This window comes from Panthera onca, chromosome A1 (genome assembly GCF_046562875.1).
Source record: "Panthera onca isolate mPanOnc1 chromosome A1, mPanOnc1 haplotype 2, whole genome shotgun sequence".
Lineage (NCBI taxonomy): Eukaryota > Metazoa > Chordata > Mammalia > Carnivora > Felidae > Panthera > Panthera onca.
This window is the reverse complement of record NC_138339.1, coordinates 222,746,042-222,766,944: the sequence shown is the minus strand read 5'-3', so window position 1 is coordinate 222,766,944 and position 20,903 is coordinate 222,746,042. Positions and strand designations below refer to the sequence as shown.

The 20,903-nt window shown below is 36.9% G+C and overlaps 1 protein-coding gene across 4 annotated transcripts in view; it reads left to right on the top strand.

Moving 5' to 3' along the window:
• The first annotated feature begins 501 nt into the window (after nt 1–501).
• Nucleotides 502–20,903, top strand: part of COG6 (component of oligomeric golgi complex 6) — a 131,117-nt gene continuing 110,715 nt past the window's right edge. For 2 of the 4 annotated variants that reach the window (XM_078434085.2, XM_078434084.2), the window contains exons 1-5: nt 502–750; nt 3,554–3,697; nt 8,846–8,917; nt 13,338–13,396; nt 19,270–19,381. In XM_078434085.2, the coding sequence (XP_078290211.1) occupies nt 598–750; nt 3,554–3,697; nt 8,846–8,917; nt 13,338–13,396; nt 19,270–19,381 (540 nt within the window). In that variant the 5' untranslated portion in view covers nt 502–597. The remainder of the gene's footprint in view (nt 751–3,553; nt 3,698–8,845; nt 8,918–13,337; nt 13,397–19,269; nt 19,382–20,903) is intronic. The other 2 variants (XM_078434087.1, XM_078434083.2) reach the window with 1 other exon arrangement.

Genomic DNA, 20,903 nt, shown 5'->3' with positions numbered 1-20,903 from the left:
CTATTCTCTTTCAACTCTGCACTTCAACACCTTCAGAACACTCATCACAATCTTAACATTTAACTCCTCTGTCTCAGACATCCCCTAATGCCTACTCGAGTACCTAGCATGTAATACACCTTTAATAAATACTTTACAAAAAAAAAAAATTCAGATAGAATTAAATGAATTAGGTAAAAATTAAATGAAAAAAGGTAAATTAAATGAATTTAATTACTGTAGAATTTATACGCCAGGCACGGGTGTCAAGTGTATGTTACTCAAGCTTAGTTTAGATTTTCATTGATTCAGGATTCTGAAATCCTTTTAACCGTAATCCCCAAACTTTAAACACGATTCGATTTTCAGACCGTATACGAAACCTCCCCTCAGTCTCCCCTTCCCTAAGGAGTCCCTCAGGATCTGCCCACCTATCCCTCGCTCTAACCCCGCCTCTCCAGCAGCGTGGCTCAGCTGAGCAGGGCTGGCGGAGCCTTCCGGGACCCGGGGCGCATGCGCGGCAGTCCGCGCACATGCGCAGTACTCGCGCGGCCGGCGCGGGTCCTTGCCGAAAGCCAAGGGGGTCCCCTCGGAGCTGGGGGCGGGGTCTGCGACACTATGGCCGAGAGCGGTGGGGAAGTGGTAGCAGTACCCGCGTCCGCGGCTGCCAACGGCCTCAGCAATGGGGCAGGCGGGGGCCCGGCGCAGACCAACAACCCTCTGTCGCGGAAGCTGCATAAGATCCTGGAGACGCGGCTGGACAACGACAAGGTAACCGGGGCTGTCAGGGCCCGGGGTCCAGAGTCGTCCGCGGTGTTGACCCTGGCCGGGGGGAGGCGTTTGTCGACACCCACTGCCTCGTGCCTCCAAGCCTCCGGATCGGGCGTGGGGCGGGTAGGAAGAGGGAGGCCAAGGGCCCCTGGAAAAGCGAAAAGGTGTCTTGGGTGTCACCCCTTATTTGAAAAACCTGTCCTGGAAGACTCTGGATCCGGGTAGCCAACCGTGGAATCTCCGTACCCCGGAGGTGTTCGGGGGTCTGAGCAGGGAGAGAGCAGAGCCCCGGGCAGGCTTAGACGCCCGTGTCGGAGTAACTTACAACGCATAAGGGGGTAGGAGGGACTGGGGAACCCGGATAGGCATAATTGAGCGTTTCCACTTGACGAGTGAGAACGACTGGAGTGATTTGCAGCGCGAGAGAACTACTGCTTGCTCAGACCTCAAACGAAATAATTTGTATCAGTTTTTGTTGTTAGCTAAGCACTGTCTGTGATATCTGGGCTCATGCTGTTTTTCTTTGCAAGATAAACTGTCCACATCCTCTCCCGAGTAGCACCTGAAACTCCTCCGTTCAGCCCCTGTCCTAGATGATGATCTCTTCTGTATCTTTGAATCTTTAGGTAAATTCGTCATGCCAGTAGACATAAAGAAAAAGTATATGTAGCAGTGAGAGAGACCTTTATAGATAAATTTGTAGGTAACTGAAAATAAGCCGTCAATAAGAATGTGTATAAAAAATAACATTATAATATAGTAAGAAAGACGGGCTCTGGGGCCACCGCTTATTGGATACAGCCATCAAACCGAAGCACTATGATTTGAGTAAGTGCTTTAATTTCTCTAAGCTTGTTTCTCATCATTTCTAAATTGGGACTTCTGCTGGTAACTTTCTCAGGGTTGTTGTGGAGATTCACCAAGAGAGTCTGTCTGGAGTTCTCAGCACAGTGCCTGGCCCTTACTGTTTCTTATTAAATGTTCATGTTATCATACAGTTTATTAAGTGTTTAATGTGTCTGATACTGGCATGTATGATCTCATTTAATACAGCTACTATGATGTAGATAACATTATCTCTCTTTTTACCCAGGAGAAAAATAAGGTATGGAAAAAGTATAACTAGGTTAAATCATATCAAATAAATAACTGAGAAAACTGTAATTTGCACCTGTGTGTGTGGTCTTGTCCATTCATGATTTACTAACCACTTCTGAGCCAGGCCTAGGAAATTTCAAGGTTGTAGTCAAAAGAAATGGCTTCATTCTATGGTTTTCTTTCTTTCTTTCTTTCTTTCTTTCTTTCTTTCTCTTTATATGAAATGTATTGTCAAATTGGTTTCCATACAACACCCAGTGCTCATCCCAACAGGTGCCCTCCTCCGTGTCTATGGTTTTTCTTCATCTTTTTCTTTTTTGTACAGTAAATCTTTGTAATGGTAATATAGAACTGAATTTAAATAGCTTTACTGTTTTTGTCAATCCAGCCAATATCGCACAATACCATTTTAACAGAAACACAGAAACCTGTTAGGATATATGCTAGTTCAGCTGTAGGAATTTATATCTGGAGTTAGGGTACTATTGGATATCCTGGGCTTGGTCTTCTTTCTCCCTTCTGTCCTCTATGCAGACTGTCTCTGTAGGAGAAGTCTCTTTCTTTCATGGTTTTAAATAGCAAAAAGCGTGGTGATTCTCAAATTTCGAACCCTGTTCTTGACATCTCTGCTGAACTCCAAATTTGTAACAGTCGGTTGTTCATATGACAGCTCCAATTAGATACCTGATCGACATCATAAAAACTTAACACAGCCAGACCCTTAGTTTTTCCCCAAACTGATTCTACTTTCCACTGTTAGTAAAGAACATCAGGGACCCACAGAAACAAAAAGTGTATAAATAGTTTTGATTCCTGTCATTGTTTTCACATCGTGCATTCAGTCCATTAACAAATCCTATAGGCGCTACCTTGAAAAAAAAAGTTTTGAATCATCTCCCCTTCGTCTGCAATGCTACTGTCTTGTTCTAAGTCACTGTCAAATCTTGTTGGGATTATTTTAGTTTCTTCTTCTTGCCTGCTTCCTTTCTTGCCACCCCCCCTCCTGCCCCCCATCTGCTCTCCTCACAAAGTTGGAATAAACTTTTGAACATATAAAGCACATTATATTACTCCTTTGCCTAAAACCTCTAGTGGACTGGCTTGGTTCCCATGGATGCCTTTCCTGTCACTCAGGCCTCTGTTCCGAAGTCACGTCAAAGAGGCCTTCCTCTCTGCTGCCAGTTACTCAGTTCTTTGCCTGGAGGCTACAGGTAGTGCTTACTTCTTACATACTATATCCTTCCAGAGGTAGTTTATCTATTCACTGGCAAATATGCATGCACCATAGTCCTTTCTCTTTTGTAACAGTTGGTATTATAACTGTTTCTATACCTTGTTGTCTCACTTAGCGTATCTTGAAGTTTATATTAAGTACATAAAGAATTTTCATCTTTCCTAGAATGGATATATCATAATTTCTGTAACCAATCCTCTTTAGATGGGCATTGAAGGTATTTCCAGTCTTGACAATTCCAAACTATCCTGCTGTGAATAATCTTGTATATATGCTACAATACACAAGTAAGTAGATCCTTACTGTGTTCTGGAAGTAAGTTTACTATTCAGTACTGTGAAGGCCATCCAGTATTTTTTGATTGTTTAATGCAAACATAATTTGAAAATGATTTCATTAAAATTTGGCTTGAGATTAGGAAAACATTTGAAAATCAGTCCCAGTAATTGTCTTCTGTTATCACTTGTGTAGGAAATGTTGGAAGCTCTCAAGGCACTTTCAACCTTTTTCGTTGAAAACAGTTTGCGGACTCGAAGGAATTTACGTGGAGATATTGAACGCAGAAGTTTAGCCATCAATGAAGAGTTTGTCAACATTTTCAAGGAGGTGAAGGAAGTATGTAAATTCTTTTTGTTTTACATTTATTGAGAACTTAACTGTATGCCTGACTCTGTGCTAAATATTTTTATGAATTGGGTTGATACGTTTACTATTCATGTACCGTGTTCAAATAGAAGATTTAACTACTTACTCTCGCAGCATCTAGGTCCTTCACTTAGTGTGATTTCTGAATCTGTGACCTCCACTAATGCTGCTTCTTAAGAAGTTGTAACATTTGTTCTAGGATATTCTCTTAGAAATTTTTTTAAATGTTTATTTTTGAGAGAGAGAGAGACAGAATGAATGTGAGTAGGAGAGGGGCAAAGAGAGAGGGAGACACAGGATCCGAAGCAGTCTCCAGGCTCTGAGCTGTCAGCACAGAGCCCGATGCGGTGCTCAAACTCACGATCCCTGAATTCATGACCTGATCCAAAGTCGGATGCTTACCTGACTGAGCCACCCAAGTGCCCCAAAATTTTTGCTTTTTTAGCAACAAGAAGAAGAAACATTTCTTTAAATGACTTTCCAGTGAAATTTTTCCTTACTGAATAAACCTCCTTGCATAACCACTTCTCCATTGGAGATTAATTAGGAGTGAGTTATTTTAGTGCATCATAAATTATGAAATTTTCAGATTAAGATCAGTTACTTCAGTGCATAAATAATTTATCGTATTTGAGTGAGCAGTCTACTCACCATGGGGTAAAAATGGATTTTACTTATTATGTTATTATATTTATTATGCAATACTTTGTTAATTTTGTTAGTATCATGTAATTATTCTGTGTGAGGTGTATGTTATATATAATGTTAATGACTAATTAATAAACAGATTATATTTAACAATTTAGAAAGATTTCACTAAGGCTAAAATCTGGAAGGTTGAAAGGAATGTTTGGTTAAGTGTTCATAAAAATAGAGTAGGGATGCTTGGGTGGCTCAGTCGGTTGAGCTTTTGACACTCAATTTCGGCTCAGGTCATGATCTCATGGTTTGTGAGTTCGAGCCCCACATTGGGCTCCATGTTGACAGTGTGGAGCCTGCTTGGGATTCTCTCTCTCACCCTCTTTCTCTGCTCCTCCCCTGTTCACTTGTTGTCTCTCTCAAAGTAAATAAACATTAAGCAAAAATAGAAAGAGTACTCATGAGCACATCCAGATTGTGGTCTCTAAACACTGTTTCCCACTGCAAGAGACAATGTTGCACATATCAGAAAGCAGGGAAGCTAAGACTATGGGGAAAGTGGCAGAAGAACTTTGGAGCTAAGTTAATGAGGCTTCCACTGGCCAGAGGTAGGACAGTTAGAGCATCAATAAGAATAACTGAGTGGGCTGAAACCTATCAAACATGTTTAAACCCATGGATTCATACTGATACTAAAACCCAAAAAGAGCCCTCGTTGGTTATATCTGGTGGATATAAGGGAACCAACTTATTTTGAAACCTACTAAATAAAAGGAAAGGGTCCAACATTTATCCTGTCTTTTGTTCCAACTACATAGAGTTGTTGAGGGGAAGCTGCTCTTTATAACTTTATTCTGTTGAAGAAATGAAGAGGGATTGATAGAAGATTTTGGCACTGCTGTTGAATTTATGGATCTAGTTCAAGGTTTCTCAACTTGGCACTGTTTACCTTTTGGGTCACACAGTTGGGGTCGCACTATTTAGGGTGTTGAACAGCATCCCTGGGCTCTAACCACTAAATTCCAGTTGTACCACTTTTTCCTTGGTTGTTCCACCCAAATATTTCTCCAGACACTGCCATATGCCACGGTGGGGGACCCAGTTGCCCCAGTTGAGTACCACTGCCATGGTAGGGGACTCAGTTGCCCCAGTTGAGCACCATCGATCTAGCCATTGGTCATCACTGGCAGCTAACCTCACAAAGAGAGAAACATCCATATCTATCACTTCTAGTAAAGGTATACAACACCATCTATGAAAAATTCTTGCCAGAAAGATGAACCAGAATACGATCAAGCTTCTAGACCTAACTGCCCGTTTATAGAAAATACTGAGGTCAGAGGAATATGTTAACACTACAAATATGCAGTCAGAAAATGCAGACTGTTGGGAACTATACAAATGAATTTCTTCAACAAATAAATTGTAAGACAAAGAGAAATAGGGAAGAGTGAGACTCTGTTGATTAAAAAAAAGAAATGAGAAGTAGCAACCAGTAGCAATTTGTGAGTCTTTGTTAGTTCCTGACTTGAAATAATTATTTAAAATTGAGACGGTTGCAGAGACTGGAATGCTGACAAGACATTTGATATTAAGAGATTATTGTTAAATATTTGGATGTGAAAGTGGCATTTTTTAAAAAGTTTATTTATTTTGAGAGAAAGAGTGTGAGTGGGAGAAGGGCAGAGAGAGGAAGACAGAGAGAATCCCAAGCAGGCTCTGCACCTGCCAGCACAGAGCCAATGCGGGGTTCAAACTCATGAACCATGAGATCATTACCTGAGCCAAAATCAAGCCCTGGACGTTCATCCGATTAAGCCACCTACGCCTCCCAAAATGGCATTTTTTAAAAAAGTCTTCTTAGAGGGGCGCCGGGGTGGCTCAGTTGGTTAAGCCTCTGACTGCGGCTCAGGTCATGATCTCAGCGTTCATGGGTTCACCTCCACATCAGGCTCTGTGCTGACTGCTCAGAGCCTGGAGCCTGCTTTAGATTCTCTATTTCCCTTTCTCTCTCTGCCCCTCCCTGCCTCGCACTCTGTCTCTCTCTGTCTTCTCTCAAAAATAAATCAACATTAAAAAAATTTTTTTTAAATCTTGGAAGTAGATATTGATATATTTATGAATGAAATGATATGGCATTATGCATTCAAAATAATTCTGTTTGTGGGGGAGGGAGAAAGGGATGAAAGAAAGATAGAAAGTGGGTAGAGAGGGGGCGCCTGGGTGGCTCAGTCGGTTAAGCACCTGACTGTTGATTTCAGCTCAGGTCTTGATCTCACGGTCTGTGGGTTCTGTGTCAGGCTCCGTGCTAAGGCTGTGGAGCCTGCTTGGGATTCTCTCTCTCTCTCTCTCTCTCTCTCTCTCTCTCTCTCTCTCGCCTCTTGTGCATACTCACACACTCTCTGTCTCTCTCTCTCAAAATAAATAAACTTAAAAAAAGAAAAGGAAAAAGAGAAAGTGTGTAGAGAGATAGATGAAACGAGTGGTTATGGGTTGGTAATTGTTGAAGGTAGGTGGTATGACATTGACATTCATATTATCTCAACTTTGAGCTATTTTTGAAAATTTTCCATAATAAAAAGTTTTTAAAAAGCTTATCATACACCGATTATATTTCACAGCCTGTAACTTTATTTAATTGGGGGAGAAAAAGTCGACTCTAAGTTCAAATACTTTATAAGTAATGTAAAGGTCATTCAATTACAGTAATCAAAACTCTGCATTTAGGTCACATATTCAGAGATGTGATTTATATTATTTGACAAATCAGATCCATTTGGTACATTATGGTGGCTAAAGTAAATATTACACGTGGTTGTTCTTGACCTAGCTGGCTGATAATGGCAGTGTTGTTCATATGAGATTACACAGATTTAAGGGAATGGTGAGATGAGTTTACTTAGGTCTCTGCTGTTGCTGATATTAATTGATATTTTGAAATCATGCTTTTTTTTATTTTTTAATTTTTATTTTTTATTTGATTTTTTTGTTATTCACTTCAAAGTAGCTTAGGACTTCATTTAATAATTTGATTTATATCCTATTTATAGTGAAATGTAGGAACATTTAAAAACATTGGGTACTCTGATAGTTATATTTCATTCAAAGCACTTTATGGAGAGAAGGGAGAAAAATCTTACTTCTAGAACTTAGATTTATGCTCATATTCTGATAAGTGATTTTCTAACTGGTTCATCCTCACACTTTGTTTATAGCCTCACCTGGCTGCTTTCTTGTTACTTGCCCTCTGACTGGCTTGTCCCTTCATAAAAACTGTCACGTTTCTATTTGAAGGTCTGGGCATAGTGCTGAAAGGGATTGTCTGTGGTCTGCCACTGAAACTTCCTTGTATATCTTCCTGTTAAGTGACACCCAATTGTGAAAAAGAAGATAGGAGTGCAGTATGAAGCTAAATGTGGTTTTGTGATACCATTTTTTCAAATCATATTTTTCATTGACTCAATAAAGACTAGAGAATGGTTTGGTAAAAAGTATAGAGCCTGGGAGACCTGTTGAAAAAAAATGATCAGTTCACCCAAGTGGTACCAATAGACCTGAACCAAAGTAGTAGCTCTTAGAGTAGTAAAAAAGAAACAGAGAAAACATATATATTAAGGATATAAATGACCGGACTTAGTGGCCAGTTAAATTCACATGTATCTGGAGGGGGCTAGAGATGGAAGTACAGAGGGAAAGAATGTTACTGAGAAAATTACCAGGTTTGTGGCATGATCCAATATGTGATGATGAGAGAGAGGAGGCACTATTTTTAGTTTATTGGGTTTTCATATTTGCTTGTTGTTATTAATTAAAAGTTACAAATAATCCATTATAGAAAAGTTAGATAAGGTCAGAAATAGAACAATTGTTTATGACCCTATCACCCAGAAATAACCTTGGTCATTATTTTATTGCCTGGTTTTCCTATGTTTTTCTATATACATATATGTACTTTTCTTAAAAAATGGGGGATATTATATGCATTGTTTCATAGTACTTTTATTTTTTTTACCTTATATAGACATCCCTCCATGCCAACGAAAATACACACACACACACACACACATAAACGCACAGATTGTGCATTGTTAATAAACGCACAGATTTCCATTGTGTGTTTGGAAATGTTTCACATTTTCCATTTGTTTTAGGCAATTCTGTTGATCATCTTACATATATTGTTGCACACTTACCTGATTAATTCCTTAGGATAAATCTTAATTTTAAAATTCTGAATGACGAGGTAGTCATATTTTATTTGCTGTTTCCTATTGTCACATCTTTTAAAAAGCTTATACTAATTTCTTTTTATCTTTTCTAACATTAGATGTTATTATTTTAATTATTTCCAGTCTTAAATATGGGATCTTTTGTCATGCTCTGCCAAAAAAAAATTCGTGAGATGAAAATAAGGATTTGGCTAAGAGAATTTCTTTAATAATATATGTAGTGCTTATTGTTACTTTTTTTTCTTTTCAGGAACTTGAAAGCATAAATGAAGATGTTCAAGCAATGAGCAGTTGTTGTCAAGACATGACAAGTCGCCTACAGGTACTGTATAATGGCTGGATTTTAGCATAGTTCCTGGCTCAAAGTAAGCTTTCAGAAATTGTTAGCTAAGTCTGTCAAATATATGGATGTCTAATATATCATGCCCAATAGGAAGTTTGAATATAAATGTTATGCTTATTTTTTTTAACTATAAATGGGTTTCTTTGCATGATAATTTACTGATACTGTTCAGTTAACTCCTGAAGCCTTTATATTTTGATCTAGCCAGTGTAGAGCTAACATAAACCTTTCAATCCTATAATATCCCGTAAGTCCAGCAGAAATGAGTTCATTAGTAGAAAGTCTTAGGAGTAAGTCGACACTAAAGCTATGCTCAGCAAAGACCCAGCTTAATTATGATTTATGTTCAGCACCCCCCCCCCCCCCCCAAACACACACACACACACACACACACACAAAACCTCAGGAAAATATCTGTGGTTCTATGTCTGTTTATTAAAGCAGTTTCAGGGGCGCCTGGGTGGCTCAGTTGGTTGGGCATCTGACTTCAGCTCAGGTCATGATCTCACAGTCCGTGAGTTTGAGCCCCGCGTCGGGCTCTGAGCCTGCTTTGGATTCTGTGTCTCCCTCTCTCTCTGCCCCTCCCCTGCTCATGCTCTGTATCTGTCTCAAAAAAAAGAAAAAAAAAAAGTTTGAAATGTCTAGTTTGGTTGCATTACCCTCATTTATGTAATTTTGGAATACTGAATAGACTAGGATTTCCCCATGAGAGTCAGTCATGATTGTATTTACCACCTTCACATTTATATTTCAAACTTATACCTTTAAGATTCTCCTAGAACTGTTGAGAGCGACACTGATTCTAGGAAGAATCATTAATCTATGCATATTCCCCAAATTAATCATAAGCTACATACATGATCTGTCTCTAGAACTAGCCAGTTTCCTGTTTCTCTAAAATTTTAGCTTTCCTAGCCTTATCTAAATTTCAGTACTCTTACTAATATATCAAATATTATTGGCATATCTATTCAATCTTTAGATCTTTATTAATTATGTAGCCCTTAAATAGTCATAAAATCTTTGCTAATTGTCATTTCACATTTTTTGCAGTATTCTGTCACTTAGTATTACTTTTGTTGTTTGACGATTCTGTTTCTGTCACTTTCTCTTTATTTCCTTTTCTCATCTTCTAGCTTCCTTGATTTAATGCCTTTTCTCAAATTACACTCTATAAGGTTTTCTATACTATACTCTTGGATTTGCTTTGTAATACTAATTTTATATTTTGTGTTATACAGGATTACTCAAGTTCCTCTTTTTAGTGGTTGTATCTCATTGCCTAATTCTTATCCTCAATTATATTTTTATTCTTTTTATTATACCTATTTGTAGATGGAAAAGATCAGAGTATTTTTATCCTTCGTGCTGTTTTCAAAACAGATTATAAGTATTTTAAATCACAGAGTATCCTCTTCATTTTGTCCTCGATATTTTCTTTACATCCACCAACCCTATTTTTTTCCCCTATAATGGCATGGGCCCTTCTTCCTTTCTTTCCTATTTTATATCAGTTTTACTGAGGAAAAATTTATGTGCAGTAATAAACTGCATTCGTCTGATGTGTACAAATCGATGTGTTTGACAATTATATGCCTATAAAACAGCTACCATAATCACGGTGCAACATTTTCGTCACTTGCAAAAGATTCTCCTCTAGGCTTTTAAATTGCATGTTTAAAAATATTTTGTACTACTTGTTGTTTACATTCGATTTTGACTCTTGTATTAGCAGGGATTGGATCGGTGACTTTGGAAGTTTTCATCCATTGGCACTGATTTATTTTTTGAAATCTTAATGGTACCCGCTCAGACTGTCAACTCTAGAATAAGGTTTTCAGTTTATCCATGGAGGAAAGTATTACTTTTTCATTTTAGGATGTTATACACAGGACTAATTAAATTAGCTCATATTTTAAAAAGTATTTTGGATTGGGGACATTTTAGAAATTATTATTACAAGATACTGAAAAAATATAACCAGTAATTTTTTATATGCTGTGGCTTTTCCCTTTGTGGATTTGCTTGGATAAATTACATTTAGAGGCATATGTTTATTATTCAATGAGAAATAATCATCCTCAACGTTTAAGATAAATTGGAAATTGTTTTAGGATAATGATCTTCACTGGTATTATTAAACATTAGTTTGGGATTGTTACCACAATTTATAAATGAAGAGTCAAGAAATATGCATAATTCTTACTGCATCACATTGTAATCAAGTATCTTACGTCAGTGATTAACAGGTGGTGTTTTTTGTAAGATATGCCTTCAATTTAATAATGACTACAGCTAAAAAAAGAAGCTAGGAAGCACTTTTTGATATTGATTTTGTGTGGCATTCCTTTTTCACAAATATTAAAATGTAAACATATTTTAGAATTTTTAAAATATTTTAAATATTCTTAAATATTGTATTAGGCAGGAGTAAGGTGGCAGTGGATCCTGAAAGTAAAATGGGATTAGGAAAGATGAGGAAGAATTGGAAGAAATTAGTAGATTTAAAGAGTAATAATTTTAGAGTAGTACCATGGAAGTCATTTTGTTCGACTCCATTCCTCAAAAGTTATTGATGTGCTGAATTATCTAGGTTCAAATCTATTTTCTTAACAAATACCTACTGTTTGCTAGGCATGCGATCTGGTTGCAAGGAGCACGGACCCAGATGGAGGTGGGGCTGGGGCTCTTATTGATGGGATACCTGTATGAAGCAATAAGGCAGAAACGTTGCTGACAGTCTGAAAGATTGTAGAAGGCTTAGGCCTCTAAGAACCCAGAACTTGCAGGGGGCTGGGGTTTCCTGTGTAGATCTAATGCAGCTCTAGAAACTTAGCAGCAGAAGCTTGCTCTTTATGATCGTGTTCCAGCATGGAAATGACCCCGTATCTGCCCATATTTGCTCTGGTATCCTATCTTTAAGAGACTGACCTTCTATAATATGTGTTTGTCTGCTTTATATAGTTGACCTTTGAACAATGAGGAGGTTAGGGGAGTTGACCCCCGTGCACACAGAAATCCATGCCTAGTTTTTGACTCCCCAAAACTTAACCATTAATAGCCTACTCTTGACCAGAAGCTGTTAACATACACAGTCAAAACACATTTTGTGTTTTTTATATATATATATATATAAATATATACTGTATTCTTACAATAAAGTAATCTAGAGAAGAAAATGTTATTAAGAAAATCATAAGGAAGAGAAAATAGATTTACAGAACTGTAATGTATTATTTAAAAAATTTTTTTTTACATTTATTTATTTTTTATTATTAAAAAAAATTTTTTTTTCTTTTACTTATTTTTGAGAGACAGAGAGAGACAGCATAAGCAGGGGAGGGGCAGAGAGAGAGAGGGAGACACAGAATCAGAAGCAGGCTCCAGGCTCCGAGCTGTCAGCACAGAGCCCGACGCGGGGCTCGAACCACGAACCGTGAGATCATGACCTGAGCCGGAGTCGGACGCTTAACCGGCTGAGCCACCCAGGTGCCCCTATAGTGTATTATTTTTAAAAATTCCTTGTGTAAGTGGACACACACAGTTCAAACATGTGGTGTTCAAGGTCAACTGTAATTTCCACTTACTAGTGGCTTTATTTATACATAATTCTAGCCCACTCCATGTCCCTCAAGGGCATGGACCCCATGTCTCCAGCCGCAAACATCCACTTGTTTCTCCTCTCTTTGCTAACCACCTTTATGTTTAGGTCTTTGAGAATCTGATTAGCTACATTTTCTTTTGTTTCAGTCTACTGTAAAATAATTGCCTAATCTTAGGATAGAGTAGTCTTTCATCAAGTTTTCATTCCTGATCCTTTCGACTCTGGCTTGGGGAAGGAAGGATTGCTTAACACAAAACTTGTCGGTAACAGCCCTGTGTCCTTTAGATAGGGCTATCTCTGATCTTCCCCAAAACCCTATATGAGGGGTAGTTCGTGTATTCCACCTCTCAAATGTTTATCTCCATCTTGGGCATTTCTGTTCAGTTCCACACCAGCGTTTCAGTGACTTAACTTACAACTCTATTTAGAGGTCTCATGGTATCTCAAGTCACATGTTCATAACGGAAGTCATGATTTTTATTCCGACCCAGCTTTTCCAATAGTTCTGTTTCACTAAAAACATCATGAGTTGTTGAATGCCTTAGCGTCCTCACACCATTTTCTTTCTTGTAAGCCTTGGCGTTGTGTCTGTTGAGAACTCTGAGCTTCTCTTAGTAAAGGTAGTATATGAGCCTGGCAACATCTAATTCAGTTATTTGGCCTTTTTAAAACTTTTGAGCTCTGGAGTGTGATCTCACATGCTGTTAAGTTTGAGCTTTAGTAAGTGGTACTGTTAGTTTTCTGAAATATAGAAAAATCGAAATGTACTCATGTTGGATATGTTTATAATTTTAGGCGGCAAAAGAACAGACTCAAGATTTGATAGTAAAAACCACTAAGCTTCAAGCTGAAAGGTAAGTTTTCTTTGTATAGTTTCTTCTTCATTAATTTGGAGATTAAGTGGAAAGAAAATTATAGGTAACTCCAAATTAAAGTTAAAATAATAAAAAATATGATTCAAAATTCATACAGCATGTAAGGTTCTAAGCTATTATCCAAGAGGAAAATAAACAAAACAATATTTTAGGAGTATCAAACTTGATTGGGGTTGAAGGATTATTCACTTTTTGGAGATGACAATGTGTTGTTTATTGTTTGCTACGGATTTAAGAAAAAGATTGCTTTTTAAAATGTAGATGATTTTAGATTTTTGGTAGTCTTATTTTTATTTTTTCACATTCATTGTCTCTTATTTTTAGCTATGGTCTGTCCTCTCTAATATAATTAAGAGTTAACTGCATAAGTTCTTCTTGTGGTAGTTTACAAATAGGTATGCTAATATTTGTTGACTGAATAAATGGGTGAATGAAAGTGAGTAGAATATGGATTCATGTATTTTATTGTGTATTACAGTCTTTTGTAATCAGTTGTTGGTTTGACTGTCTCTCTTACTAAACTGTGAGCTCCTTGAGAACATTGACAGTTTTTTAACTCTCTTTGTATCTCCAGTGCCTAATGCATTGTAGATTCAATAAATAATTTCTGAATAAATGAATATGGAATACAGCTAATCTGATGCCAAGAAAGGAACATAAAATAAAAACTGAAAACTAAGCATTGTATTGGAGCTTGTAACATATTTGGGACCCCGATTAATGTTTATAGGAGGCAACATTAGAACATTGTGTTTCTATCTGTATATTCTCAAAACTAAGCAACGTTGTTCATGTTTATTATTTTAATAAGCCGATGAAAGTGTTTTGGCTGGGTATGCTTTTGGGAGTGAAAATTTCTGACATTCCAGTATCCCAAGAGCTAGGGATATGATGTGCCAAGTGAACATTTGTGGAAAGTATTGTAGGAAAATTACACAGCAGAAATTATAACAGATTCCTGGAAGCTGGCCGACAGTTGTTTTTCCATTTTTAAGTATTACCTTATCTTTTTAGCAAGAAACTTTGTCAAATAAGCAATTAGCTTTAAAAATAGAAATTCTGTGGGCTTATTTGGATAACATGCCATTCTTATTAAGACAGATGTATAAATGATATGAATATTTTTCCAACTACATTAGAAGTTCAGTCATTGTGATAGCTGACGCTCTAATAGGTAAAGTTTGATGCAGAATTGTCTTCACAGGACTGCGGTTAATATTTCTTTGTAATATTTAGTTGATAGAAGATGGGTTTCATTGATAATCAGGAAGTGATATCCACATAAATATACTTCCATATTTTTTTAAAGTTTATTTATTTATTTTGAGAGAGACAGAGAGAGGGAGAGAGAGAATCCCAAGCAGGTTCTGCGCTGTCAGCATGAAGCCTGACACGGGGTTTGATCTTATGAACTGTGAGATGACCTGAGCCAAAATCCAGAGTCTGACGCTTAACTGACTGAGCCACCCAGGTGCCCCTACTTGCATATTTTTTAATGCTATTGAAGTCACTACTTTATATATATACATATATATTTTTTAAGTTTTTAGGTTTATTTATTTATTTTGAGAGAGAGGTCAGGGAGCACGAGTGGGGGAGGGGTAGAGAGAGGGAGAAAGAGATTCCCAAGCAAGTATTGCATAGCGTGGAGCGGGACGCAGGGCTCAAACCCTGGAACCTTGAGATTATGACCTGAGCCGAAGTTGGATGCTTAACCAGCTGAGCCACCCAGGCGCCCCATATATTTTTTTATCTCTTGTGAAGGCCCACCAGCCAAATTTCTTCCCAGAATCAGAGAAATAATCTCTGGTGAACGTTTATGTTTCTTTTTGAGGTATAGTACGTTAAAGTGGAAAGAATGTAGGCTTTGAAGACAAAAACCTGAATTCTAATCTAAATTTGGGGTAAGAGTTCATTAGATTTTTAATTTTGAGCAAGTTACTTCTTAACTTCAGCCTCAGTTTTCACATCTGAAAAAAGGGAATAGCTGATTAGGTGATTTACACAGGAGCTGAACACATTGCCTGGTAATCCGTCAAGGGACACTATCCTTCTCTCTTCTTCCAGAGCTTTTATTAGACAAAGCAATCAGCACATCTTGTGTCTACATTGGCTTTGATGGCTAGGAAGCTTAGGTTATAGTTTTCCTCAGCTATGTTATTTACTTTCTCATCCTTCCTTACTATTTCTTACTATTTTATCTTTTAATAGTTTTAATTGTATTTTAATTGTGCTATTTGTTATAAACTACTTTAATTCAGGTTTTGCAGTTTGTAACAAAAATACAATACTTTATTTTGCATAAACATACATATAAAAATACATTACAGGAACATATTTGTTTGGGCAGGAAAGCTTAGAGACCTCTTTTCTTCTTTCTTACTCTCATTTGTATGTATATAATTCAGAGGAAAAAAAAACTAAAATCAGCTACAACTTTACTACACAGGCATAACCACTGTTAACGTTTTGGCATATTTCCTCCCAGTGTGACCATATGTGTGTAGTTCTGTTTTACTTTGTTCACTTATATTTTATGTTCACTTTTGGGGTGCCTGGGTGGCTCAGTTGGTTAAGCGTCCAACTCTTGGTTTCAGCTCAGGTCATGATCTCACTGTGAGTTCAAGCTCCCTAGTGGCCTCTGCGCTGCCAGCTTGGAGCCTGCTTAGGATTCTCTCTCTCCCCCTCTGTCTGCCCCTGCTTGTGTGTGTGTGTTGTCTCTCTCCTCTCTTTCTCAAAAATAAATATATAAAGTTGAAAACAAATTTATGTTCATTTTTCTGTGTCTTTTACTTAGAAAAACCATGCTTTTTAATGGTGAAATTATATTTCATCTTGTGAATGAACCAACACGTATGTTAAACATTCTTATATCACTGAATATTAGTATTGTTTCCAATACTAAAAATAATGGTTTGGCATATGTTTTTAAATCATTATGTGCAGTTCAGATTATTTCCTTAGGATGTACTAAGGAAATAATGTATATTGCCTTAATTGCTCTCCAAAAGGGTTATACCAATTTACATATTTATCAGCAATAAATGAGAATGTCTCTTTTATTAAACCTTTGCCAGTAGTAGGTATTGTCATGAAAAACTTTGGCAATTTCATAGATGAACAGTAGCATCATACTCCTAATTTATATTTTATAGAATGTTGTTGGTGGGTGAGTCAGCTTTTTTTTTTTCATTTTGTCTTGCCATTTATATTTCTTAATCCTTTTTTTCTTTTGTATCTTTTGCCCATTTTTAAAATCTTTTTCTTATTATTTTGAAATTATTTGGTGAAAGTGAATCTAGAAGGTAGAGTTAAAATATGGCAGAGGCAGATTTTCAGGAAAAGGAAAAGAAGGCACCATAAGATTCATACATCATGTTCTGAGAATGCTTGAAGGAATCATTATTAGGATTAGTCTGTTTATTTTAAATATTTAAGTAATTTATGAATACATGTCCTGAAAATTCACTTATGGGTGTGTATATATATATTTTAAAAACTCGATGTTGTTGCCCAACATATTTTTTGTGGCTTGCTTTTTGTACCTGAGAAATGCTTTATAGATCATTTTGTATTAATAGGTCCAGATCTATCTCATATTTTTTATCTGCTGCACATTATTTCACAGTATGTATTTGCTGTGTTTATTTATGTATTATATAACATATAATACATCTCCAAGTGATAACAGTGATTACATGAACACATCCCAAAGAGGCTGTAATTTATAATAGCCATTTATATGTTTTGTATTAACATTTATTTCATATGATTTTATTTAGATATTAAAAACTCTCCAGAACATACCATATTTCAGTTGTGATGTAAGATGAAGGCAAGGTCTGATATGTATCTTTTGTCACACCAGACCCTGGCTTAGGGCTTTTATATATTGTAGGTCCCTGTTAGTGTTCTTAGATGCTGCGCAGATACTCCCAAACCAAGTGATTGGACTATATGAGAGTAACTTTCTATCAGAAAGGTTGTGCAGTTTTACCTGGGAAGAATATATAGGGTGAAAGCAAAGAGTAATATGATTTTAAAAATATATTACAGTGTATTTCATCATTACTTTAAAAGTTATCATCTTGAGATACCAAACCCTTGTTTTAGCAATATGACCATTAAACATATTTTTGGACCAAATCTTTTGTAGAAATAGAGCCTCTGGCTTAAAGTCTTTTTATTTCATGGCTTTTATGTCTCTGTGTGTGTGTGTGTGTGTGTGTGTGTGTACATACACACTAGTCAAAACTACTATCTGGAATGAAATTTAATGATTAAGAAGTGTGATCAAGGGGCACCTGGGTGGCTCAGTCGGTTGGGCGGCCGACTTCGGCTCAGGTCATGATCTCACGGTCCGTGAGTTCGAGCCCCGCGTCAGGCTCTGTGCTGACAGCTCAGAGCCTGGAGCCTGTTTCAGATTCTGTGTCTCCCTCTCTCTCTGACCCTCCCCCGATCATGCTCTGTCTCTCTCTGTCTCAAAAATAAATAAACGTTAAAAAAAAATTAAAAAAAAAAAAAAAAAGAAGTATGATCAAGATAGGTAATACTAGATTTGGTTAAAGCAAAAGTAAGTTATAAACTAAAGAAATTTGTTTCCTTTGTGCCCAGTAAATTGACTCTAGAGATAGATCTGAAAGAAGCTCTGGAAAGGTTTCAGTAAAAATGATTAATCTAAATAATCTCGAATTTTATGAACTCTTATAATTATTTCAAATCCTGTGTGGTAACGATTGGAGCTTAAACACTGTAAAACAAAACCCGATAAAGTAACTTTTTGATATCCATAAGATGATTAAGGGCGTATGCCATTCATCTGTGTAGATTTAATTACACTATTTACATTATCATTTGAGATCATCAGAATGTTACTGCCACCTAGAGGACTTTTCCTTTCTAACTTGCTATATTATTTCAGAGCATTTGACTTTGACTTTAGAACCTCACAGCCCAAGCGTACCAACAAAACAAATATGGCAGATGCATTGTACTGTCTGCACATAGAATGTTGATGTTTATTTTGTCCACTCTCATTTGAGTATTATTAAGTTGTGGAATATTGCTGCCTTGTGAATACTGCTGGTGAAACCCAATTTTATGTGTATATCTTTAAATCTAAGATGGAAAAGCCAGGAATGGTGAATTTCTGCTCAGGACTTAGCCTTTAGACGGGGATGCGGCCCGGGCCTTCAGGTCACATTCCAAATAAGAGTGTGCCTTTCCTTAATTGTCAACCTGGTCTACATAGGTTGCATTCACATAATGTAACTGAAGACTCTTGTATTACCATAGTGTGCAGAAAAAGTGTGAAGGCACAAGTGGAGTGCTCTATGGATTTATGAGGAATTGGTAAATGAGTTCTCTGTTTCTAATCGAAAGTTAAAAAATAAAAAACCTGACTTTTGGTCGCTGTGCACTTCATGTGAAAACTTCAGAGGCTTAGGATTTTTTAGTGATTGAAAAGAAATTAGTTGAAAACGGGCATATTTCTCTCCTGTGAGACAACGTTGTTACCACCAGATGAACAATTCAAGTACATGTAAGTGGCTGAGAATTTGTTACGCAGGGACCATTTGTAAACCTATTTCTTCTTTTGCATGATGGTTAACTCGTTTTACTGTGTGTAGGTATCTGAGGTAAAACAATATCAGGTAATTTTGTCACCTACCTGCTGGACGAGCATCTGATGTTTGAGGCAGAAATGAGGCTTTCAAACATACTGAGACTCTTTCACATGGGTTTTAAGAAGTTATTATGTCAGAGATGAAGCTTGTTCTAAAGCTACGCAAATTCATAGCATGCTTGATTTTTTTTTTTTATTGCTTGGTTGTTTTTTATTATTATTATAGTCAAAGACTAGAAATAAGAGCACAAGTCGCAGATGCCTTCTTATCCAAGTTCCAGCTGACTTCTGATGAGATGGGTCTTCTCCGAGGTACCAGAGAAGGACCTATAACCGAGGTATGTTGCTCTCTCATAATCATTTAAAGCATAGCAGATAATGATTTGTAGATAAGTCACTCGTTTTAAGGCTTTATTTTCCCATCACAAAAGTTTTATTTAGAATATTTTTTTAAGTTTAGAAACTAAGATACATATTTTAAATTACCTTAATTTGGTTTTTTTTTTTTGTTTGTGTATTTTTTTCAAAGCAATATGTATAATTTTTTATTTGAGAAATCGAAGAGTGTCAATTTTTTAAAAAAATCTTCATCACCTTTTCCACTCCTTCCTGTCAACCATTGTCCATTGTCAACCATTTTCAACCTTATTAATTGCTTCTTTTCTAAATTCTGTATCCTGGATCCGTAGATTTAAAAAAAAAAAAAAGGTTTGGTTATCTATGTTTCCTATTTTCTGTTGGTTTCCAGTCATGAAATAATGAGATTTTAGCCTCTTAACCCTGCCTTCTCCTGCACACATACATGTTCTCTTTCCTTCCTACCTCACAGTACAGTTTTATGACATTTTCTCTTTTCATTACAGTAGCATTAAAGTGATTACATGTTTCTTCCTTTATAACTTTTTGTCTTTCCTGGAAGTTGCAATTCCTTATCTTTTCACCAAATTAGCTTCTGAATCGACGCCCTTCTTTCCAAACTGACACACAACTCTAAAACCTCTCAAAGTGCTAATTAACTGGGTAGACTTTTGTTTCTTTGTTTTTTCCTGAAGACATTCACTGTCTCCAGAAAGGAATCTTTCAGTTTCCTAACTGGGAGGAGCTATACACCTAAGACACTTGTCATCCCTCTAGGGTCTGAGGGCAGAAAGAGTTCTCAAAGGGTGGGTGCGACGTACTGGGCTGCTCTCCAGAGATGTCACCGCTTCTTACTGCCAGGCTAGAGCGGACCCAGTCATCTAGGAGTAAGGAGTTAAGTAGGTCGAGAATGGGTTTGTACTTTCCTTATTGGTGTTTATTGCCCTTGTAGATGGTGGAACTTTGCACATATGAAATATTTGGCATCTTACCTTTTCTCCACTTAGCAGAAATTGTCAACAGTATTGGAGGAGATTTTTTTTTAAATTTCATTCATCAAAGAAAAATAACTCATTCATTATTTTCATGATTGGAACACCATGACTGTATGGAAACGAAGGCTTCAGTGCCTCTTTCTAACAGGCAAAAAAATCTTGGAGTTCAGCATCAGTCAGCTCCTCTATTATCTATGAGCAGCTTTTACGTATCCAGCTTTACATTCTGCTCTTGGATTAGGGGGCAAGAACAGGTATATAAAAGCTAATGTAAAACATCATCTTCAGTGATAACAAAGCTATGCTTACTTATTAAGTCATAAGGTATGTCATATGTAGCATGTTTTCCTTTATGTAGTAATCTTCAGGGGTGCCTTCTCTATTACTAGACTATGCATTTCTTGAGGGACAGCATTTGTTGTCTATAAATTTTGTGTTCCTGGCAACTAACATACTATTTGGCACGTAGTCGACATTGAATTAACATATGTTTTAAATGTAAGTATCT